General features: G+C 40.6%; 1 protein-coding gene across 2 annotated transcripts; it reads left to right on the forward strand.

Moving 5' to 3' along the window:
- Window positions 1-2,055: 2,055 nt before the first annotated feature.
- On the forward strand, window positions 2,056-25,067 carry stk17a (serine/threonine kinase 17a). Of its 2 annotated transcripts, XM_020101375.2 has the most exons (8): window positions 2,056-2,587; window positions 13,113-13,325; window positions 20,275-20,416; window positions 21,351-21,477; window positions 22,125-22,173; window positions 22,879-23,058; window positions 24,237-24,624; window positions 24,867-25,067. In XM_020101375.2, the coding sequence occupies exons 1-7, from the start codon at window positions 2,406-2,408 to the stop codon at window positions 24,586-24,588; spliced, it is 1,245 nt and encodes a 414-aa protein (XP_019956934.1). In that variant the 5' UTR covers window positions 2,056-2,405; the 3' UTR covers window positions 24,589-24,624; window positions 24,867-25,067. The 2 variants fall into 2 exon arrangements, with proteins under 2 accessions (XP_019956934.1, XP_019956933.1); XM_020101374.2 differs by having other exon boundaries at window positions 24,237-25,067.
- The last annotated feature ends 302 nt before the right edge of the window (window positions 25,068-25,369 follow it).

Raw genomic sequence — 25,369 nt, forward strand, 5'->3', positions numbered from 1 at the left:
CCTTGCTGCCCTTGTGTGTAAGTATTGTACAGACTTAAACTCCAAAAGATATGACGATTAAAAGGTGAGCGTCAAATAAAAGGAGACAGTTTAAAACAGTTTTGACTAAATGTTAGAAGATCTTCCTGCTGACGCACAATAACCCTGTGACGAGAAAGTTTTCTCTGTCTACAACTTGCTTCTGCTGGAGCTCTCAGCCACATTTTGTGATCTGGAGCTGTTAGGGGGGAGTGGATTTCCACTTCTCAGCAGTCATCTATAGGTGAGTGCAGTCTCATAACTGACAGGAATAATGTGATTAACTAATATCCTTCAAGAATAAAATATGTAAGGTAAAGGTGCAGACCCAGGGGTGTCTCTAAACAATCCCAGGGGGATAACCACAAAAATCACAGTAGCGATAGATTGGAAATGGGGGAAAAACAAAACACTGAAATTGTATAGAGCCACTACAGACTTCCTTAAAGAAACAATGCACCACAAATGATTAACAAAACCACCACTGCCAAGCAGCTGACTAAAAACTAAAATTGTCCAGGAGACCCAGACAACTCTAAATGAAAGGCGAAGGCTGGAGTCACAGCAAACTCTTCAGCACCAACTTATTCACTGGGAAAACTACAGGCACAGTTCTTAGTGGTGTGTTTTCAGACACACCGACAACAGGGAGAAGCTCTCACTGCCTCTGAAGGTGAGACAATGAGTCAGCACCGGGCGCTGGAGACTCAGGGGATATGAAGGCTCCCCACACCTGGGCTCAATCACAGCAATCAGAGCCACACACACCAGATCGCAGTGAGTTGATTCTCTCACCACTCAGAGCAAGACTGAGCACCTTCACACAAAGGGAATAAAATTTCATGTGGCACAAACATTCACAAAGACTCAAGGATGACCTGGATAGAATTTGGTGTTCAAAGGTCAAGGTCACACAAAGTATGCAGTTTTGTGCTATTTTGTACTATTTGCTATAGTCACCAAATACTACATGAGCCACTTTAGGTTCACATTCACTTTAAACTTTGCCTATAGGCCCACATTTGTTTTAGGATATTTGGGCCACATTTGCTATTTTTGCAAGTATGCCACTTTAGGCTCACATTTATTTGTTTCCAGGCAACAAGGAGGTTAGATTTTTTCCTTCGTCATTTGAATATTGTTTGAACCAACTCTCATGAAGAATGATCTATTACATACACTTTAACCTTGCTACACGTGGTACATAATGTACAATCGAGGATGTATTGTAGCTAACCTCTAGCATATGGAATGGTTGTGAAGCTGTCTTAATTAAGCTCTGTCAGACTAGTTGTTATTATGAAAATAAATAGATTGATATTTATTGATGCAATGCTATTATAAATAACAGCAGCACCAGTTATTGTTATTATTATTAATTATAATCATTTTTTTATTATCATCATCATTGTTATTAATAATGATAATTGATGAGCAGTGTCAGATGTGGATCCTGCAGATCTGGAGTCAGAGATACCTGCAGAATATGAGAGAGAGAGAGAGAGAGAGAGTTGTATGGTGGCCAAGAGATCTCAACCCACTGCAAATTAAGAAACTACATGCAAATAGAAAAAAACACATGCAAATTAAGAAAATAACTTGTCATCTATTTGATGACACATGCGCTGCAAAAAGACACAACACATACAGCTTGCAGTGTTTTCTGTTTTCTTTATTTGCTCCTGTCTTTTCTATTTGCTTGGTTTCTTTTATTTAATTTGCAGTCTGTTGAGCTTGCTGGGCCACCGTAGAGTAGAAGACTGCCTGATTTCTAACAATATCACTGAAATATCATTATCTACAATTAGGCTCAAATAAGATTCATGTAAAAAAATAAATATATTATGATTATGATTATCATTTCACCACGATGTTTGTAAGACATGTATATTATTATTACTTTCTAAGTACTCATGTATTCACTCATTGAAAGTTTCATTGAGGACAATACTGCACGCTGTGGACCCTCCTCCAACACGAGGCACAGCGCTCCGCTGTCCTCCATCCTATAGGTCAGCGCACCTGTCAGTCAACACGAGCTGCCATGGTAACCGACAGCCCGGCAGCAGCAGCAGCAGCAGGTCCGTGACAGAGGAGGAGAAGAAGAAGAAGAGGAGAGAAGAGGAGAAGAGGAGAGAAGAGGAGAAGAGGAGAAGAGGAGAAGTACTGAGTGAAGGAGTTCATCCAACATGAGCCGGACTCTCTCGTCATCTAACTCCACGTTGAACAATGCGGATGGGCTGATACTTCTCCGTCGCGCTGCTGTTCCGTTCCTCTCTACACTCGCCGTTGAATGTCCGTTGGCTAACTTTCCCTGTTAGCTCAAGTTTCCACGCGGACCGAGCCGAACGAACCGAACCGAACCGCTCCCGGGCCAAACGAACGCCATGATTCCCGAATGTCCCCGCGCCGGGGACTCGAGGAGCCGGGGCCGCTGCGTGTACAGCTCGGCGGCAGAACCGAGCCCGAGCCGCGGCGCCAGCGGCTTGTTGACGGAGATCCAGACCACCATCAACAACCAGCCGTTCACCGACCACTACACCATCATCCCCGGCAAAGAGCTCGGAAGGTACGATCAACTCCCTCACCTCAGAGCCAGTTATTGTCCTGTAGTTGATGAGTAACAGAATTTATGACTTCTGATTGTTAATGGAGAAGTTTTTAGTTCGGGTCCTGGTGTTTGAATGGATGTATTTTCAGCTGCTGGCTCCGGAACTACAGGCTGTGTGCCAGGCTGCTGGATCCACACCTGATGAGTGTGAATGGATCTGACAGAGACACAGTTGACACGTGTCTTCTCAGCTGCTTCTTCTTTACTACATTCTTTTAAATCACATCTTGTATTGTATGTATCAACATCCTATTCTGCAAAGTTACATTTCGCCCTTCAGATCACTCGACAGCTTGATTTTGCAGAATTGATGAATTGCATTGACTTTCATTAACAGAAATACACATGTTACTACTAATATCTAGATTCTAAAGCAGTTTCATTAAAAGCGAGGTATTGCATTCAGCTGATTGAAGGATTGGCATCTGTTATTCAATGTCTGTCGGTACTGGTGAATACAGGTTTATAAAAATATTATCAGATCTAACAAATCCCCATTTGGCTTTGGTTCTTCAAATGTCAGGTCCAGCTCACTGTTTGATGCCAGAGATCTGTGCCCACCTGAACAGCTAATGTTTCACAGAAGTTCTCAAAGGTTAATAATTAGGGGAAATCCCCTCCGTCTTGTATGATCAACTGCTTTGGGATACAGCCCCTAACAAAGTCACAAGGCCAATCCCCTTTTGGTAAGAATATGCTTCTTCCGTGCATGACCAATCACCCACAGACTGACTTTGGTCACATTGTGAGTGTAAACTGGTTTTCTCTCAGCTTCATGGCAAAGATAACAGTACTGTGGCCTTGCTGGTGTGTTGACCCACAAGCAACATTAGTGATAAGTGCTGAGCGTCCACTTGGCTCTTTTAAGGAAATTCCAGCCAACGATCTCCTGCTACACAGTTGTGTGTGTGCAAGTCTTTGAGGACCACAACGAAGGCTGTGTGTGTGTGTGTGTGGGTGAGTGGGTGGCTTTGTATCGCATGACGTGACATTGTGACTGCGATTAGCTGCCACAGAACAACATGAAAGGTTACATTAATCTGCAGTACTACTCGGATCTACAGCATTGAAGTAAACGGATCAGCTGGCACAAGTACATGTGTTGACATTCATGTCCACCGAGGTGCTGCTCGGGATCATGTTGTGTAATTGTACGTGTTAATGTAAGCATGCTCATAACAGTGTTGAGGGTAAGGAATACTTTGTTTCCTTCTCCCTATTCAGATTTTTATACAATACAATATAAATCAACTCTTATTTTATCACTGGCAATACGTGTGTGTGTCTGTCTGTGTGTCTGTGGGGGGTACACATGTCAATTGTTGGTTATAACATAAATTATATGAATAGAATATTACAAAATAACAATAACCTGAATAGTAATCCTCCAGCTCTCCTACCCATGATCCTGGAAGCTGTATGGATAATCAATAGATGGATGATAATTAGAACTGTTTCATATATTACTGGGAAAGCATTGGCTCGGGGACTATCAGTGATCTTTCTTACTTTCGTCAAGCCCCTCGTTTATAAAGGAGGGTATTTGCATGACCACAGTTAGGACCATGCTTATTAAAAGACCAGTTGGTGCAACTGGCCCCTGTGGAAGACGTAAACTATGAATCGCAGTTAACATTTCTTCCACATCAATCACAGAGCTCAAAAGTTGTTTGGTGGCTTGCAAACAACAGAGGAAACTGAAAACACACACGGCCAAATTTGAAATAAAATCAGGAACTACAGTGCCATATGTGACAAACTCTTCGACTGACGTCTGCAGCAACAGCAGTCATGGTATTGTAATCCTCAGAGCCAGAAGCCACACCAGAATGACGACACAAAACTGATTTGTCACATCAGTGTGCCTCCTTTTCTCGTAAGCTCAGGACATAACTGAAAGACAATCGTCCTCAGCTGCTGCCGGGCTATAGCTCCACCTTCATGTTGGGTTAGCAGCATCGTGGTCCCGCAAAATAGTTTGGAATCAAATCAACTCAGGTGATTTGTCTTTTCTCCACACGATGCCGAAGCTGTTCTAAGCTGGGACATATTTGTGGTGGTAAATCTGTGTAATCGCACATGAAGGGGTTGCCGTGCTTTGGCCAAACCACTTGTGTTTAGTCCCTGGCTGACTCTTGGCCGGTTCTCTGAGCCTTCTGAAGTCAGTGGTGGAATTCCATTCATGAGGCCTTTTCAGATTAAAGGCTTGGCTGTAAACGTTATCCATACACTGTTCTGTGCTGTTAATGAGTTCTTACCTGGACTATGAGCATAATCATTTCTGATTAATTTTCTGAATTGATATGGCTTTACCTTTAATTCCACTGAAATTGAATCTGCTCTTTTTATGTAAAACTGTCTGTCCCTTTATCCCACACTGGGCTCTCTCAGTGCATGATCATGAAACAGGCATGCAGAACATTCTGCCTGTAGCGCAGCATTCTAGCAGTGTTTGTATTTATAAAGTTTGAAGTCCGGTGTCCATGGTGAGATTTCCGCACTGAGCTGCAGAGAGACGCAGCTCACCTCCCTCTATTTGTGGACTGATGCACAAAGTTTCCTGGATATTACATGGCCCGCTCACTTCCTCACTGTGCCCACAAAGGGACATGTTCAGGTTTAACAAAAACCTCAGTTTGTACGTTCACAATACATCAGTTCCTCTGATTAGTGAAGACATTGACTATTGTCGTGACTTATAACGCAGCTATCAAGAGAAAGGAGAAACATTTTTTATAATTACCTTTCATATCCATTTTGCTCTTCCTTTATCAGTTGATAATAACCAGAGCCCATTTCTGTAGCCAGGTTGCAGAAGCTTTTACAGCACTTTATTATATCAGGGATGCCATGCCTTCCCTGAACTAAAATTCTGAAGCAAATGTCATTAAAAGTGCCATTCACTCAACCGACACCAGTTAAGATTACAGATGGAACAGCTGGACAAAGTTTAGTGTGTACTTCCTAGGGTCGTCCGTTACTACACCTTTGTAGGTGCGTATCATGTATCAAGGCAGAATCCCTGGTTTGAATCCATCCCCTGTTTTTTTTTCTCATGCTATCCCCTCTCTCTTGTCTTTCTGAAAAATGCCCCAAAGCAGTTAAAACTTGCAAGCTTTGAGATTTGTTTGAGGCTTTTAGAAGCATTTTAACAAAGTACTTGTCCTCATCCAGCGAGAGACATCTTATTTGACCTTTTATAGAAATTTGGACAGGTCTTTTTCAGAAAACCGAACTTTCAGGTTATTATAGGAGATACATGTTGCAGGTTTCTAACCAAAGCAGCAATTAAATCCATGGAAAATGGAGACATTACATTGCTGCTCAATTGTGAGACAGGAAGTCTCTTGAAAGCACCATGCAATAAAGTGACCATGAAAATTAAAACACTGAATATTTAGCAAAAGAATCTTCAGTTAAAAGTACGAGCTGCTTTCTAGTGCTTGACTTTCACAGGTCATACAATTCTTCCAACTCAATGCAATAAAATGTGAGAAGCTTTTAAAGCACCAGTGAATAATTACTCAGCCCTGAGTTTGTGCTCAGTCAAATGTTGAAACACTTTTAATTTTAAACATTTAAGTACCTTTACTTGCCACCTCTCATGTTGAAAAGGTTATTTTGGTGTTGGACTTGGTAAATATCTAGAAACATTTATTTCCATTCATTTTAGATCCTTCCAATTATTTGTATATAATGGAACAAAACCCTGAATTAAACTCAATCCCTAAAGTGGAACATAAAACATTTAAAAGAGCTTTGCTTTTATCAGTAGCATTATAAGTAACTTTTCTCCTCACACAATATGTCTTTGTCAGTAAAAGGTTGCAGTTTCAAGCATACAGGGCTTATTAATACAAATTATAATATATACATTGATAAGGACAGTTTTTTTCAACCCATCCTTTTTTTATTTCAAATTCTTCAATTTCAAGTTAGAGTGAAAACTATGATGGCTTTATTAATGCATTTATTCAGTTTTCCTGTGGTATGCAGCTGAGTGTACCTCGACTTTGTTGTTAAACTATGATGTGAGATTTGTGAGTTGACTGCTGAAATCATCTTAAAAGAAAAATCTATTCCAGAAGAAGTAAGGAAACTGCATATGGTGAAAAGAATAAGAACAATTTGTCAGTGCATGAAATAGCTGCTGTCTGCCCCACATTATACTGGCTGGGTGTGTCGCCCATTTGGGGGTTAAGGTACAGCTGGGGGGAGTTTAAGGTAATACCTTCCATTACGTCTCTGCAGTGGGAGTCCCAGATGGTCTGCAGTCAAGCTCCTTTACTGACTCCGACAATGGTGAAGTGGAAATTGAATTGCATATGGTTAAGACCCAAAGCTTTTTCTATAATGGGTCTTAGTGACAGAGATGCTCACTCTCCTGTTAGCCCATATGGTCCTCGGTAGAGCTCTTTGGTCGTCTTTCGTGACTGAATGTCACGCCAGGAACCCAATGTCATGGATAAGGTTCAATTATTTTTTTAATACATTTGCTGATAAAAGTTGACACAACACAATTATTTTTTATTAGTGATTAGGCCCTTAATTTACAAGGACTTGCTAATATTTTGTGTTTTTCTTCAAAAATTAAATTATATTCTGGGAGGTCCTTAAACTAACTTGATAGATACATTTGTCCACACCCACTTGTAAGGCCCTGCCAAGCTTGATTACTAATCTTGTAATCTTTTAGTACTGTACTGTACCATCATCTCCATTTCATGACAAAGATCACTATATTCATCAGTCTGTACAAGCACAATATCAGGATGTTGAATATTTCCATAATCTAATCTATGAATTTTAATTAAAAAACAGTGACAGGTGAGATCACCAATCACAGTTTATCTAAAGCATGTTCCCTTTCATAAGCTAATGTCTATAGTCTTTACCCGCTGTCTTTGATAGAATCCAAGCTAATGTTTAACCTACAGTATATACCGATGGTTGACTATACAGACACATTTTTGAGTCAATGAAGAAATCATCAATGAGGTTGTCTCATTAATTAATCCTGCTTGCTCAAAAGCAAAATTAGCCAATAGCTCAGAGAGCAGATTTAGCTGCTGGCTCATACGATCTGTTCACAGTCTGTGGATGGTTTTACACTGAAATTGCAGACTAAACATCAATTTAAAATTTGAGTCTAGTGTGGCGCTAACTGTGAATAACCTCATGTATCATCAACACTGCTGCTAGCATTATGTATAAAAGCTTGAAAGCAAACAGCTGCCTTTTTGTGAAAATAATAGGCTGTTATGACATGTAGAAATGTGCTTCACATCCCAGTGCTGTGCTGCACAACATGATCCAGCTCTGAACTTTGACAACAATCGTGTAAATGTTTTACTCCCAGATGCGTGCGTACCCATTTGCAAACTGTCTGTAAGCTTCTATTGGGGACACTCTGATAAACTGAAACTTTTTTTCAGTTGCGGTCATTTTGCCTGTAACATATTTGATGACAGTAAAGGAGGATGCATGCTGCCAACCAGCCCTGCTGTGCACAGAGGGAAGTAGTGGCAGTGGGAGTTTTTGGCCCCAGGCCAGTGAAAATCTTTATTTCATTAAATGCATCCAGGGCTGCCTGGCTGCCTGTCACTGAGCCTGGCTATGAGCCTGCAGAGAGCCTCCACAGTACACATGGTGAGAACCAGGGATTCACTGGCATGGTTTTTATTAAGCCCATGTACTGTTGTGGATGGAAACACATCTCTACTGCATGAAATACAGCATTTAGACAGGGAAAGTGTGGAATTAAGTATTCACTGTGCTACTCTATAATAGTACTAATCATCTTGGCATTTGATGGAGGATGGGATCAGTCATAGACATTGACTTAACCAAAGGCCACAGACACGGGATGAAGAGATACTGTATGAGGTGGATTTGAATCAAAAATGGTAGTTTGGAGTCATATCTTAGTGAAATGGTACAGAAACATGTCTTGATTTCATTCAGTGTGATTTATACATCAATTCTGGAGACCGTTACAATTATAATTCTGCCGTTTTATAATTGTAACCGTTATAATTCTGCTTAGAAATAATAGAAAAGAGAACTACAGAAACGTCAATATTGGTGTAATTAAACAAGTATAGACTTTAAAAACGTCTCAAAAGAGAATACCAGTATACCTGTAGCCTGACTTTGGCACATTGTATGAGCTTTTACAGGGTTTTACTCTGGTGACTCCTTTTATTGGTTAACATATTGATTTCCAAATATGCTTTCATGTTGGTGGTAGAATGTCGAACCAAAAGTCAGATTTCACACTGACCTTATTTAAAAAAGGAATCAAGAAAATGGCACAGCAGATCGAGCAGTACAATCATACATTACATTACATATCATTTAGCTAGTGCTTTTATCCAAAGCAATAAGTGCATTGCCCGGAACAGCAAGAACTACGTAAGTACAACTAGCTTCAAAAAGACTGTAAGTGCTACATATAAGTGCAACTAACTTTTTATTTATAGTATATTACCCTGCACCATTAATACCACAACAGACTAAATTGACTTCATCATATTCATCAAAGTCATGGGCAGCTACAAAATATGTGTAGTGCAATGTAGAAAAGCTCAAGGGCACATTAGCAGGGCAGATAGAGGGTTTAAACCTGGAAACATAGTTCAAAGCAGGTGAACTCTGCAGTGTAAATATTAACTGTAAAAGCTAAGCTCTATAAAAGATTGTATGAGCTAATCAGTGATGCATAAATCATATAGTTAGTAAACACTTGCACTATAACTAGGCCATGCTTAGGCTTTTGAACAGCTGGTGCAAAGTATGAGTGTATTAATACACACTGAACACTGTCAGGCTCCCTGCTGCAGCTTGGCTTTAGGCTCTGACCTCTCAAAGCCGTCCACTGCATCCATTAGACAGCTTCTTTCCATTAAATGTAACCATGCCACCACCTTTGGCTTGGTCTGTTTACACACACACACACACACATACACACATGCGCACACACACACGCACACACAAAAGCCATCTCTTTCAGGGTGTAGCCTGTGAATGAGGCTGCTGGCTTTGGAAATGTGCTGATGCCGCTTTAGAAAAGGCTGTGGTGGCCCAGTATGGTTTCTAAAGAGCAGGCCCAGACTCCCAAACCAAACACCATCTCTCAACTGATCCCAGGCAAAGCCACACCCATACTCAAACACACTGTCTCCAGAGTTCTTTAAACCATGAAAACTAAGAAAAAGAAAAATCCTAACTTAATTCTTACTTTAATAATTACCCTGCATTCCAGGACAGCCATACAATGCATTGTTTTCATCTGTGTGTGTGTGTGTGCGTGGGTGCGTGTGTGTGAGAGAGTGAACGTATAGGAGGAATATTACCTGGTGCGGTATAATTAACTTTTAAAGATGATCAGTGAAATGTCAAGGTCTATCTATTTGGAGCAACAGAGTCACAGCACAGAGGCGCAGAGGATTTGGAGTGAAAAGTAAAAGTGCCTGTTTGGCAAACTGATGCCATGAGGGGAGCCTGGTGACATTAATGAGCCGTCACGCTCTCATGTGCACCCTCAAAGTGGCAGGTGCTATAATGAGTTTTTGCTGTCTGATGTGATTGGTAAAAAAGGATTTTCTGATGGCCCACCAGCTTGATGGGATTTCTCCTGGTGCTGCTGATGGCCAGCTACAAACAGGTCAATGTGTTTGTGTGAGAGTAAGTGAGTGAGAGCGACAGCGGGGCAGATGGCACTGTACACAGCTCTACAATAAAGCAATGGCACCAAACACAAGGTATTTTATGTAATAACAACTTTATAAAGACAAAAGTATCAAAGTGATTGTAATTTTTGTATCTATCAAGATCATGGGAATTGATTAGCTGTTTTTCACAAAAGTCAGTAACTAGTAAAAACTATGCTCACGCAATTTAATTCAAAGTTCATCATCGCCATCATTCACATCCTCAATAACATCAAATGTGGTTCATCAAATTCACTTCAATGGAGAAGCCAGTTTCACGAATAAATAGATGGGTTACAAGTCCCTGCTGTGATGCCAAGTCTCGTAATCAAAAGCATCTCTCACTGCTGGAATCCGTAGCTTCCAGCAGCTTCAGCCCCATGACTCTCACATGAGGCCAGCTGAGGATGAAGCAGCTCAGTGCAGTGCTTCAGGCCCAGAGCTGCTCGTCATGCCCTGTACCCTGACACAAGACCTTTATGGCTACTACAGTCTTTCTCATTGTGGTCTGATCTCACAGCTTCCCCTCTCGCTCTTAGCTGGAACTCTCATAAAGAGTTAATTTGAATTATTCTTATCACAGAGATCTGTCTTGTGTGTTGTGCAGGCCAGCCTCTTCTAATCATAATACATGTTTGTACTGCCCCTGCAGCACTGAATTATTATAATACTTTTCTTTGTTAAAGTGAAAATCCTTGATTTGGGTTGGTATATTTTGGGATTCCCTCTGTCTTAATGAGTGTTGCTGTATGTAACGCAGGGTGTTTTAAGATAAAAAGTTAAAGACCATAAAGATCTTCTTGAACTCTGCACTCTTTCCGCACTTTCACCCTGCAGTGAAAACCATTAGGCGTGTTATACTGATTTTATTGCTGTGGTTGGCAGTGAAATGTCAACTACTTGATGTTGAAAATGAGCAATTGGGAAGTGGCAGTTTAATTTGATGTACTCACTGAAAGCGTGTCACATTTCAGTTTCAGTTTTAAACAGCAGAGTTTCTTAGTTAATCTGTATAACACTCAAAAGTAGTTGAACGCTAAAATTTAAATTGTAAAAGGCAAAGCTTTCAGACAGAGTGAGTCGTGTGAGTCACAAGTGGAAGAGATGAAAACAACTTAGCTGTCATGTAAATTGTAAGAGATGACATGAGGTGAAAGTTAAATTTAAACATTTAACAGATTTTGTTTGACCTTTATATTCAAATAGTTTTAGAAATGTAGGAAACATTGATATCTTTGAATGTTGGTATGTTTGATGATACTGTATTTATTCTTAAAAAATGCTGTTTATTTAAAATACATTTACATGCCAAGATCTGTAGCAGCATTAATAATATATGTATAGTTTTTCATTTAAATATCAGTGTTTCCTCTTAATATTTAGTGATCCTGCTTACATGATTCAATTAATGTTAAACATAATAATCTCTCACTTTCCACTCTAACTAACTGTGGCAAAGGCTTTCTATGTAGCTGCCTCCTGACTGTTTCCCTATATTAAATCTTTTGGATGGTTTACATTATTATTGCTAGGTGGCACACAGACCAAGTAAAAACATGGAGATGTCCATTTACTCTTTCTTAGTCAATAGAAAGTAGGTGCAATCAACAGTGCAATTATAATTGTGTTTCCGACAAACTGTAATGTCTGTATTTCCAATCCTTACGTCATGCCACAGAGAAATCCAGAGCCAAATTTAGAAGAAGCCGTGAAGGTTTTGACGTGTCAGTGTGCATTCATCTTGGCTATGAACTGGTCCGGCTTCAGCCGGGGTGCTGCTGCTGATTATTGGAGCATTGACTGCCAACAGTAGCCACAGGGAAGACATGATGTGGGCCTGTCATCTCCATCACCAGCTGCCTTTCAGAGGATTTCCCCTGGGCAGCTCACATGTGTGTGCACACAGCACTTTGTGGTCTTCACATGAAACCACCTTCCACTCTGCTATAAAACTGGGTCAGGCCAGTCTGTCGTGGTGGAAAGAGGAATGGAAATGCTGCCAACAATATCCACAGGCACCGCTCATCATTGGACAAAACTACAGTCAGATCTGTAGCTTTTACACGTTTTTACTTTCTTACAGATCATACACTGTTTTTTAGCTCAGACTTTTTTATTGACTTTTTGGATTTTAGGACTAAAATCAGTGTCCCCTACTAGATGATCTGCATCATTGCTTCATTGTAGAACTGTGTGTAGCACGTGGCTTCCCCCTGTCGCTCTCACTCTCTGTGCTTAAGAGGTACAGAGAGAGTGAGAGAGAGAGAGAGATTGAAAAAGAGAGAGATACAATCTCTCTCTCACAGCCTGTCAAACATCCAGGTTTTTACCGTCCTCTGCAGGAAAGCAGAATTTGGCTTAACATTGGTAGATGACATTATCACTGTGCATGTTAGCACGACAAGCATACAGTTCTCTGCAGCCAGGGAGATGTTTGTTTAATGTGTGCTCTTCACTGTTTTCACTGGGGTTTGGTATTGTGTGCATGATAGCACACTGCAGGCATGTTCACAGGGCAATCTTACTTTGTGTTTAGTGCTGATTACCAAATGTTTGCATGCTAACACATCACTCTAAAACATGGGACATGCTAAACTATGATAAACTTTATCTAGCGTGTTCGACAAATATGAGGTGTGGCATATTAGAAGGTCTTTCATATAAAAATAAACTTTGGTATATACGCAACAAGTGCAAGTGTTCCTCCTGTTGCATTCAGAATTACACATGGCAAGTGCCTACACACCACTGACATTCATCTTTTCCTCCAGGGGGAAATTTGCCGTTGTCAGAAAGTGTGTGGAGAAATGCTCGGGCCATGAGTATGCTGCAAAGTTCATGAGGAAGAGACGGAAAGGCCAGGACTGCCGGATGGAGATCATCCATGAGATTGCAGTGCTTGAGTTGGCCACAGTTAATCCCCGGGTGGTCAACCTCCACCAGGTCTACGAGATGGCTTCTGAGATGGTGCTGGTCCTGGAGTTGTGAGTATCCAATATATACACTTTACTCACAGAAACCTGAGATTTGAACATTTGTCAAATAGTTCGATAAATGTTCCTTAAAATCTTTCAAGTACACCAGTGGTAATTGTGAATGCTCAAAAAACTGTTTAAGCTCAATTGTAACAGTGAACTCCAGGGTGAGTGATTTATGCATTTTATTACCTAAATTTACCCCCCCCAAAAAACGTTCATTCTTATTTATCATCCAATTAAAACAGTTTAAAAATTGTTTTTCTTTTTCTGTAATATTTTGCTGTTTTAATTCTGGGTGAAATTATCCTCCATTTCCAAAAAGGAGGAAAAACACAGTTTTCACCAATGACATTAATGAAGGATCCAAAACTTTTCGAAATCTCTCCTGTGAATAAAACCTCTGTTGTCTGAATGCTATTTTCAGTTTTCCTCATCACCATCCTCCCTGGAGCGCCTGATAAATAATGTCACATTTATTTTCACTCTCTGCTGTATGTTCACCAGGTCCTTTAGTCTTTCTCTATGAGTAGTGCTTGTCATTATTGGTTGTGACACTTTATGTGTAGGGGTATTCTTCATAAATGTTTGTCTCAGACTGAGATTTGTTTTATCTGTGTTCATTTCCTGTACTGTCTTTGTTTAGTCAATGTGATAATTTCAAAAGAAAAGTATGAGAGGGAACAGAGCACTCTTGAGTTCTACAGAGCTTCAGGCCGAACGTTGATACTCCTGTAAACACTAGCTATTCCAACAATGTGCTTCGCCTTTGTGCACACACACACACACACACACACACACACACATTCTCTCTCTCTGGGATTGGATTTCCTGTGTCCCAGGCTTAGAGGTGAAGGAGACAGACACTGACAGCAGTTTGATGTGTTAAATCCATTAGTAACCGTGAAAAAAGACCAACTGGAGCAAAGCTCACTTTGACCCAGTATGTGAGACACACACACACACACTCATGCATGTGATACTGCATGGTGTTGACTGCAGTAGCTACACCAGTTGTCGATGATCTCATTCCACTGGTCTTGCCCAGACTATGCTTGACCTGGTTCCCATAGTGTGTGTGTGTGTGTGCACGTGTGCATGTCAGTTCATGTCACACCGGGCTGATCAAGAAGGTCTCCCTCACTTCCCCTCTGTCTACTCCCCCTTTCCATGCCATATTGGATTTTGCCTGCATCCCTCTCCATGTGACACACAGAACTCCCTCCCCGTCAGAGTCCGACAGATTAGATGGTATTGACACATTCTGGATCAGCTGTCATCTGTCGCGTTTGACCTCTGCACATACTATATCGGTGCAGTGAAATCAGCTCTGCACTTTCAATGGTGTGTCACGTGCTGAAAGGATGCATCCATTAATAAATGACACAAAAGTGAAACATGGGTGGTGATATTGAACTTCCTCTGTTGACACTGGAGGCCAGGTGGCCCTTTGTGTTGAATGGGATGATCTGTAATGTACCTCCTACTACTGACTCCTGTGGTGATTCAGTATTGCGCTTTCGTAAAGTTGGGTGAATCATGGTGTTATAGTGTTTTTTCCTATTAAATGTCAAGCTCAAGTTTCCTTCCACTTGTTGCCTCTGAGTAAAATCAGTGGAGCGCCTGTTTAATGTAAATTGTTAGTAAATTAAGATATTGTCCGCATTACGTGTATTTTTTCGCTATATAGAATGATTTGCCATCAGCAGCACATGGCATACAATGCAATCTATTCTGTTAAGGAGATCCAATAAATGCCCCGTTAAATTCTCCAGTTGGCCCAATCCTCCCCCACCTCAGCCCATAATCCTAATCCCAGCCATTGTTCATTAAAAGGATAATCTCAGAATTAACTGCTGCCCTGGGTGAGGACAGTGGTCCTCATCAGACACACACAGTCAACACAGACGCACACAGACCAGACCATACTAACACAGAAAGACACTACAATTTTGATGGTGTTATTTATTCATTGTCCTAAATTTCATCAAATCTGCTCATATATTTGGAAGTGTTAACCACTATCCATATCTGCTGTTATTGATGCAGACAATGGAATGGATCATTTGTCATTTAAATGTTGAAATAAAAGAGAAACACTCATTAACAATCTGCAGGTATGAGATCATTCAATTCAAGTCATCACCATAAGAATCACACGAGTGTTCCATGGACCGCTAGAGCATTTCTCGTCTGTGTTATTTTTTTTTTCTCGAAAGGAAGTAGAGCAGAATGCTTTCATTCTCTCTGAAGAGGGACGTTGACGACATACTCTTTTTTTCCTTTTTCTCTGCCCATCTTTTATTTGTCTGACAGCTGACAGATATTTCGGGCAGTGGGGTAATGGTAATGAAGGAGGATTGAAGGATGAATGGAGGAAGGAGGGGGCAGATATTCTGCAAATGAGGGTCAACTTGACATAGAAATCTATTCATGCCGCGATGGGAGGAAAGGAGGGAGGGAAGGAGGTAAGAGTGAGGAAAATAGGCAAAAAGGCCTAAAGCTTTTTTTCAGGCTGGTAGGGCGAGAAAGAAAGGAAGTGATGAAGAGTGAGAAAAATTAGAGAGGAGGGGAAAAGACAGAGCCAAGAATAGTGTAAATGTAATGGAGAGAACAATTAAACGGAGAGATGAAGGAATCTAGAGAGAATGAATGAGAGCAATAGAGAGCTCCATGGCCTCATTGCTGGCTGAGCTCCAGCTGGGAGTTTATTATGTCAGTTGAGGCGCACGAGCGCTCGTGACCAGCCAAAGCAAGGTCGCTCACCCAGAGAGAGAGTCCCAGTGCATAAACAAAACATAGGAATGACTTGATGGTTCAGGTGGACTCCGTTGAGCTATTCTGTTTTATTAACTTATTCAACATCAGCTTGCTAATGACATTAAGGATAAGTCAGGTCTTCAGTGTCCGGTTTTATAAATTCTTACAGACCAAAATAAATAATGTGTAGTGTTTATTTAACAGTTGATGAAAGTGATTAAGAATGAATCATATATACATGGTTCCATTTAAAACAGTCAGTCAGTGTAGTTATTGGCTCGACCACAACAACAGTTCTGGTCCTTTAAACATGAATGTTGCTGTCTGCGATTAAGTTAGACCCATGGTTACTGAAGTTACACTATCGGTGGGCTTGATTGTAATAATTAACAATGTGATATAGTCATTATTGGTTTTGATGTAGGAAAAATGTAGACTCGTGCACCACCAACAGTCCTCTTAAATTCAATCAAGCCACTCCAAATTACACACACACTTTGATATCAGTTCCCTAAATATGTCGAGATTCACACCTTACATGAATTTTAAAAAACACACGATCCCACAACATTATTAAACTGAAGGAAAACAAATCCTGGATCCACCCCCTGATCTGGATCTGCACTAATATTTATTGTCTGACCAATACCACATCCTTCCATCTAGTTTTCAGCAATTCACAATGTGGCCATTTTCCAATGATGTCCCACTCAGGATGGGAATTTCCAATGTCATAATTACAGAGTGATGTTGTTCTGCTATGGTGCAGGTTGCAAGTCACACCAAGGTAAAACAATTTATTTGATAGCCCGTTAGCTACCAATAGACAACAGCTATAGCATTCAACCACTTCCCAGCTAACATCACCCTTACTGTAGCTTCCCACCCTGAGCATGACATCAGAGGGAAATGGTAGCCATGTGATTATGCTGAATAAAGTTAGGTGATCAAAAAGCTAATATACGGTATGTTTTATTTTGTTAACCTTAACCTTGTTCATTTGAAATAAAAGATTGTTTCTGCTTGTCTTTAATGCTGCATTCAACTTGTACTGGTCTTTTGTATGAGAACTTATTTTACGTGGCACATCTCGAGCCATGTGTCATAATTGACAGCTACCTCTAAGTATATGTTTTTAAAAAACGTTCTCCGACTTTTTGATAATAACGAGTAAAGCACAATACAAACTATAAGGTAAAATAAGAATGCTTGATCTAATTATTATATTGTGGATATTCATTAATTGTATTTCTAGCCATATAATATAACTTGCTTTGTATTCCAGTTTATAAATATTGGTATGTTCTCTGGGCTCTGAGAGAAAATGGAAGTCATGGATCATGCTTGATTTGCTCAGTTGGAGTCCACATCTAATTTATGTCCCGAGGGCCCATCACAGTCTTGTCATACTAAGTGGTGATGTCAGATATCGGACATTTGAACAAATGTGAATATATTACCATATTGCATGTTGCTATTTTTCAGCAGTAAATGGAGCCATTACCTCATGGGAAACTCCAATTTGCTGGACATGAATACATGATGAGTCCAATATGGAGGGCCACTTCTAGGAATTCACTTGACCTCACTCTGAGTTTATCGCTCCCCCTCTCTCTGTCCCACATTTGTCTCTGCTGTTCTTTGTCAAGAGGTTTCCTCCACTAGTAGAGCATCTATGTCTGCCTTGATTGAGATTGCACTCTCCACTTGTTCTCTGTGAATCCTAAAGAGACTCACTCATAAAGGAATATTTGGGACTTTTATAGTTTCCCTGCCTTCCAGTTCAAAGCTTCCTTCCCTTCCCACCCCTCATTGTTTTCATGTGTTTATGGTATGACTGAAGCAGGTCAAATAATTAGGTCAGCTGACGTTAATGTTATTATTTTTTCACCAAAACTATCTGAGGCCTGAGCGTAACGGGTGGCTGATCAAAGCCGAAGTGATCCATTCCCACAGCACTGAGCGGACACTGATTTCATTCATTGCATCAGCAACTCGCCAATCAAACTGTGACTGGCTGAACCTGACCTCTCGCTGGGCTTCAAAGCCACTGTCAGGGTTCAGGGGCAAAACTCTGCTTTTGTCAGGGACCGTATCATTGGAGCTGTGAGTCTGTTGCTGGTGGTGAATGACCCATTTAGTGAGGCTTCTCGGTCACAGGGGTTTTTGTGTTAAATTGATTGGTGCATCAAGTCTCACAGTTCAACAAATACTTACAAATACTACGCTCTGCACTTTAAAGTGTCCTGGCAAATGGATTTAAAGGGCAATACATGGTTTCACACTCTGCTACTTGGAGTTAAAACAAACATTTAAGAGACGCATTGGTATTGAGATAAGCTCCTGTTTGTGACAGGTACATGGGGAGTCTGTAGCTGTTGTTTTCTGTTTGCCAACTTGGTTTGGTTTCTGTCTGATCCTATGAGGAATGAAATGCCATTCCAACACTTAGACGCACGTGCCGAAGAGCAGCCACGTGTGTGTGTGCGCACAACAGTGACACAGATTAGAAACCAATCATTTCACGCACACATCTCCGTCAACTGACCTGATTTTAAAACATAATACTCTCTGGCTTCCGATACTTCCTTCTCAGCCACACAAACCAAACCTTGCATTGTCAGGACTGATTTAGCCATAGTAGTTGACTTTTTGACAAATTGTACTTGCATTGGCAAACACACATAGATCTATCATTCTATACTAAGAGGAAAGTTAGAGGCACCTGAAACAAAATGTAGCGAAAAGGAAGTTTGGGCTCCGGGAAGCCCAATTCAGTGCACCAAACATGCCATCTTCACAATTACTGTGAGCAGGAACACAACAGCTACAATAGAAAAAACATGATTACCTACGAGCCGGTCTGATGGCTCTACAACAGAAGGGAGAGAATATAGAGGGTGAAACAAAGTGTGTGTGTGTATGTGTGTGTATCAACCTTTGACCCCTTTAGCAGAAACATTGGCTAAGGGTTTAGCTCAGTGTCGTCACAGCAGTTCTGGTGTGTTTAACCCACAGTCTATGGTTTAACCCCATCTGCTTATGTAAATCTGGCTTAACTCAGGTAATTATGTTTAGTAACACAAGTTTATATGAGTTTGACATAAGTTAAATAGAAACATATCTCAAAGCACACTTGCTTGCAGCACAATAGTGAGGGCATGTTTTAAACTGAGGTGCGGAGCACATGTGGTCCTCAGTTTAAAAGTTTAGAAACACATTAAGGAGCCCAAATAAAAAGATATCAAACAATTAAATTACTCTGCAAAGAAGCTGTTGTTGATCCATGATCAGCCAGATTATAGTCTCTTTGAATTGCATCAGGTGCGGCCTCCAGACTTATGTTTTGATTTTCACTAGTCAGGTCAAAGGCTCTTTTTATCAACTTGTAAGTCCACAACATTCTCCCTCGCCCCTCCTCTTCCTCCCCCTCTCCACCTTCCTCTGAGATAAAGCCTAATTCACCAGCACCCTGAGGGGACACCTTGTCTATTCCTGACTGCCCTCCCTCTTTTTCTTTTTCAGTTTTCTGATTGAATTTGTCCGTCAAGAGTTTATCTCAGGTCAAAGGAAATTAAAGGTGCTCAAAGAAGGCCAGTACTTTCACGGTTGATAGTAGGTTGAGTCAATGTTCATGTTGTTGTTTATTTTATTCTCGCAGCCCTGGTTTCTCATGTCAGAGGTGATAAGAATGCGATCAGTCAACAGTACAAGTGGCCTCATTCAAGAGAAGCTTGTAATTAGTTTGCTATATTTAGAGGAGTTCTTCTATTTCTGCCTCCACCTCCAGCAAGTCAAAACACACATTGGGGCGAGACAGTGTTTTTTTTCCCATGGTGTCTTGTGGTATTCACCATAAAAAGTTGGACATAAACGTAAGTTTCATGATCATTTTGGTGAGCGTGTGGTGAAACAGGGAACCAGAGCTGTAGTTTGGGTTTTCAGGCGGACTATCTGGTTTCCTTTCACAATCCAAACACTGAAGTTAGGTCAAGTGAGAACTCTAAATCACAGGTAGATGTATGTGTGTGCACTGTATGAGACTGGTGACCTACCCTGGCTGTAGCCTCCCTGACACTGTACAATGATTGGTGGAGCTTTACAGCAAACCTGAATGATCTCTCATCCTTTTAGACTGAAGACTTTCAAAGTGGCAAGTGAACATGATCACGTTATTCTCATCTTATGTGTCACGCAGTGCGGCTGGAGGTGAGATCTTCAACCAGTGTGTGTCAGAGGACGAGGCCTTCAGTGAGGACGACGTGAAGAGGCTCATGAGGCAAATCCTGGAGGGAGTCACCTTCCTCCATCAGAACAACATAGTCCACCTCGACCTCAAGGTCAGTGGAGAAGAACACACACAATTCTCATTTCCTCAGTGATCTTCAAACCTTCAGCAGTTAGTCAAGCTAAAGCTTATTTCATCCTCTGGTAAAATGTTGCTGCTGTGACATAAAGATTCCAGATCATTTTAACATTTCAGAGTTGTTAAAGCCTGGCAAAGGTCTCTGCCCATTCCTGCTCAGTATGAGGAATTAGTTCTATAAAAGGACCACGACACAACAGCATTTAATTTAAAGGTTTTAATAAAATGTTATGTGTTAGAGGAAGGGGAATGAATGTTGAGGCAAGTGGTTGAGGTGAAGACGTGTTTCAGGGAGAATGCCCTGAAGAATGGGGCAGAGGGAGGCTCAGTGTGGTGTTCCATTTATTTTAAAGATCATCCACCCAGCACCAACCTTAACCCCTAGGAAATTATGATGGGCATTTTTTAATATTTGAAATGTTCTGATGAAAAATGATGTGGATATTAATGTATTATAAAATCAGTATTTTAAGACATTGTGAACAAGGGAGTCTCTAAAGCCAGAAGCAGAATGCTATCCTTTGTGAATAAAATGATGTTGGGGGGTTTAGAGGACTCAGGAGTTACAACCAGTCAAGAAACTTCAGGAGAAAAAAAGACAGATTAAATCATCTATATTCTAACAATTGTCCTGTCAGTGAAATCATTTATCTTTCACATGTTGATGTATTAGGGGCAAAATATCTCAATGCAGGGCTGTTGGCAGTAATTACAGTGTTTGGAGAATTCTTTCAAATGTGCAAATGAAATATATGAAAACATTACTAACAACCAGGAAAGTGGTGTAACTTAAAAAACACTGATACAAAGTCCATGAAGGACAGAAGATTAGATGGTGCACATTTGACTGGCACAGACACAGTACGTGTGTGTGAGGTGAGTGTGTAACGTGTGCTGTGTCCTTCCAGCCTCAGAACATCCTGCTGACCAGCAGCTCTCCTCTGGGTGACATTAAGATCGTGGACTTCGGCCTGTCCAGGATGGTCTGCAGCCACCAGGAGCTCCGGGAGATCATGGGGACCCCGGAGTATGTTGGTGAGTCGCTCTACCACACAATCACCAGGCCAACTTTGTCCCTCTGTCACATTCTGGTGAACGCATTATCTCTGGAACGCCGTCAGGGAATTTATTCAAATTTGGAAGCTCTTACAGATTAAGTTTTTGGTCATAACTCAAGAATTCATATGTTAATTATGGTAAGTTTCATACAAATGTCTATTAGAATAAAATTATGAAGTTATATCATTTTATACCCAAAAGGTTAAAGGTCAACTTCACTGTGACATCAAAATGTTCTTCAAAAACACTTATATGACTTTATTCAACACTGTACCTCAGGAACAGAAGGGGAGATTTTGGTTGATCGTAACCATCTTGTTCTTGATGTCCCAACCTTGAATCTGTGGTGTATGTATAAGACCTTCTGCCACAGGAGTGAAGACATTTGTGAAGTGTCCATGTTTGAAAACGTGTTGCTTCTTTGCAGCAGCGTCCTTATTTCAAATACGTTCACTGTCATGGTTACAACTTTGTCTTTCACTTTTTTTTTCTCTTAATGACCACGATAACACACACACAGACACAAACCGTTCAAATCCAGGTGAACAGAGACTTCAAACCATGACCCAGTTTACTTTTTGAACTTGTGTAATTCCGAATAATAATTTGTGTTATTTTTCCAGCTCCGGAGATCCTGAATTATGAGCCCATAAGTACAGCAACAGATATGTGGTGAGAAAACTCTAATCTTTTCAACCATGTTTTTTCTGGTGATGAGGTCAACTTAATGGGGAGTGTCTTAAACTGAACCTGGACACTGGGCTGTGTATTTGAAAGGGTGAAGGTTTGATTTTAGGAGCAATGGTGTCCCACCTTTATATTGTCTCCCGGTAGAAATGTCAGTTTCCCTCACAAACTTAATCTAAAGAAGTGAGTTGTAGAAGTTTGTAGAATGTGTTAACAATGTTTTAAATCACACTGAAGCTCACAGCAACTCACAGGCAAACCACAGAGATCCAGACTTTAACTGTCACTGCCTCATTTCGATACAGATAAAAACTGAATTTAACTGTAAGGGAAAGACACTGTAATTGTCTGTTAACAATGAGGTTTCTTGATAGTTACATTTTAATTTGTTTTATTTTAACAAGAATACCTGACAGAATGACAGTGATGTTAGTCATTGTGTCTGGAATCTTTTAACAATTTTAAGTAATTTATCTGTCTTATTTTATTTATGGGTGAATACTATTTGCCACCATCTGTCATTTTAACAATGTGTCATACATTGTTATTCTTTGAATATTGAAGTTATTTAACTTTTGCAATTTTCTCATGATATTTGAGTTATTTCCATTGCTTCGTGATTGCTTTATATTTTCTCGGTTGTGTTCTTCCTAACCCTGTGTGCACTCTCCTCCATGTTGTCTGTTTCAGGAGTATCGGTGTGTTGGCCTATGTGATGCTGACTGGGATCTCACCATTCCTGGGCGAGGACAAGCAGGGGACGTTTCTCAACATCTCCCAGCTCAATGTGAGCTACACGGAGGAGGAGCTGCAGCAGCTGGACAAGGCAGCGCTGTCCTTCATCCAGATGTTGCTCCTCAAACAGCCACAGTCAGTTTACACCTCACTCGTCACCCATGAACATATATCATATCTTACTAATAAAACAAAAAAGGCAAAAATTCATTAATGCAACCACAGGTTGACTTACTACCAATAGGCAGAGGATAGGTCAGTGTGTTTGACTGAGTTTAGTCAGGGCCCCACCTCCTGCTCTGTTCTCTTTTCTATCTCTAAACAACACAGCTATATTTACTAGGGCATCAACACACAACATACATTTATTGGTGAGAGTCAGAGGAAGAGAGGGAAGGAGGGAGAGAGGGAGGGAGATGGTCTGAACCTTCTTTCAGTCTCCTCTTGCTGCTGCTCACTCTGTGTGTTTTAATGCAGCCAAATTAACCATATACATATTTATGAAACAATAACATTGAATAGGAATAAGAAGAATCATGAAAATAATTCCACTGTACATTTCTAGACACCCAAGGACACCTTACAATACATCATACATAAAAACATGAATGACTAAAGTTAAACCACAGAAGCATATTGCTGTCACACCCGAAAAATTAAAAAACAATACTTTATAACATGGTTTCACTGAAAGTTTACTACTAGGGTGGTAGTCGGACCAGGAAGATGATTTTGGTGACTTTGCACTACACAGGAGTGAACCTATTGAAAAAGTATAATAAGTATAAATGTATTTTAGACGTTGCAGTTTGTTCATGGTTCACTGGTCTCACTGCCTACTGTACATTGAGTGCAGTGGTTTTCCTCCCATTTCATCCCAGATTTATTAAAGCTTGTTTTAATTAAAAGTATCCTGTAGCTGGTTGGGTACATTACTCTGATTGGAATGTGAAACCTTTCACATTATAACGTGATATGGATGCTTTTTTTTTTTTTTCCTGATGTGACAGAAATCTAATGTTGACCAGTAGTTATTGCTGAGCTACATTTGAAAACATTATTTTGCAGTCACAATATCTTCTGACATAGAATACACCTTAATCACAACAGCAGTGCTGTGAGGTCAGATGAGTAACTGTGAAGCTTTAGTGACCCCTAGTGGACATCTTGGTTTTCAGATCGAGAACTTTAGAGTGTATGGTGAGAAAATACATTTAAGCTATTTTAGCAGAAGGCTTGATAAACATGTATTAATGCAGAACCAAAGCAGAATTTGGGATGTGTAGCTACATTCCTGTGCGTGTGTGTTTTAGGGATCGGGCCACAGCGGAGCAGTGTCTCACACACCCCTGGCTTCAGCACTCAAAGACTCAGGAAACCCAGACGGTGGAGGAGATCCTCCCGGTGACGGAGCAGGAGGTGTCCAGCACCACCAGTAGTCCTGAAACTCCCAGCTGCCAGACTACAGCTGTGGATGAGGAGGAAGAACGGCCAGTGACAGAGGAGCTGATCGTCATGGCTGCCTACACTCTGGGTCAGTGCCGCCAGTCGTCCACCTCAGAGAAGGAGGCTCTGGCCGCCGAGCAGAAGGCCATCTCCAAACGCTTCAAGTTTGAGGAGCCATTCAGTGCCCTGCAGGAGGTCCCTGGGGAGTTCATCTACTGACCCCATTTCCCCACAGGAAATGTTGCTGTTGTCACGGTAACAAAGCTTGTGTTTATTCAAACTCTCCTCCATATATACTGTACATGTATAATCCGATGCTGTTGCACAATCAAACTGATTTTATTTAAAGAAGTTGGATTTAAGTTCTTTGTTTTAAGTACCTACTCACTTATTTCTCCCATAATGCATCTCCTTGAGTGATTCCCGCCAACTCCCACATCCTAACAGGGCGACAGTAGGTTTATTTCACTTGTATTTCATTTGCTTTGCTGTTGTAGTACTCGACCTTCCTGGACTGCCCGCCTTTAAATCCCCAGGGTGCATTTCAAAGCTCCATGACTCCACTTCAGACGTCATTAGATGCCAAAACTCCCCAAATCTTTTTTTCCCCTTTTCTGAATGGATTAAGCAGTTTGTAAATTTACAAGTTGTGTGTAATATAAAGCCTCATTACATAAATAAACTTATACAAAAATCAACACATTGACTTAGATTCAAAGTTTATTTTTATATGAGAAATGATGCTAATATCACCACCAGATCTGTTTAGTAGTTCTTCTGGAGCTTTTAGTCGTTGGCAAAAACTTCCTCTGTAGTCCAGTTGTCATGGCAAAAACACTCTCAGAAAAATAAAAAGGCAACAACAACAACATCTGCAAATTAGTGTGAAATGACCAAAAGATCAATAGCAACAGATAAATCGACTTTATATAGTTAAGAAAATAATATCTAAACTACTTCTACTTTTTTTCCCTTACCATTTATATTAATAGTATTATTC

Source organism: Paralichthys olivaceus, chromosome 17 (assembly GCF_024713975.1).
Source record: "Paralichthys olivaceus isolate ysfri-2021 chromosome 17, ASM2471397v2, whole genome shotgun sequence".
Taxonomy (NCBI): Eukaryota; Metazoa; Chordata; class Actinopteri; order Pleuronectiformes; family Paralichthyidae; genus Paralichthys; species Paralichthys olivaceus.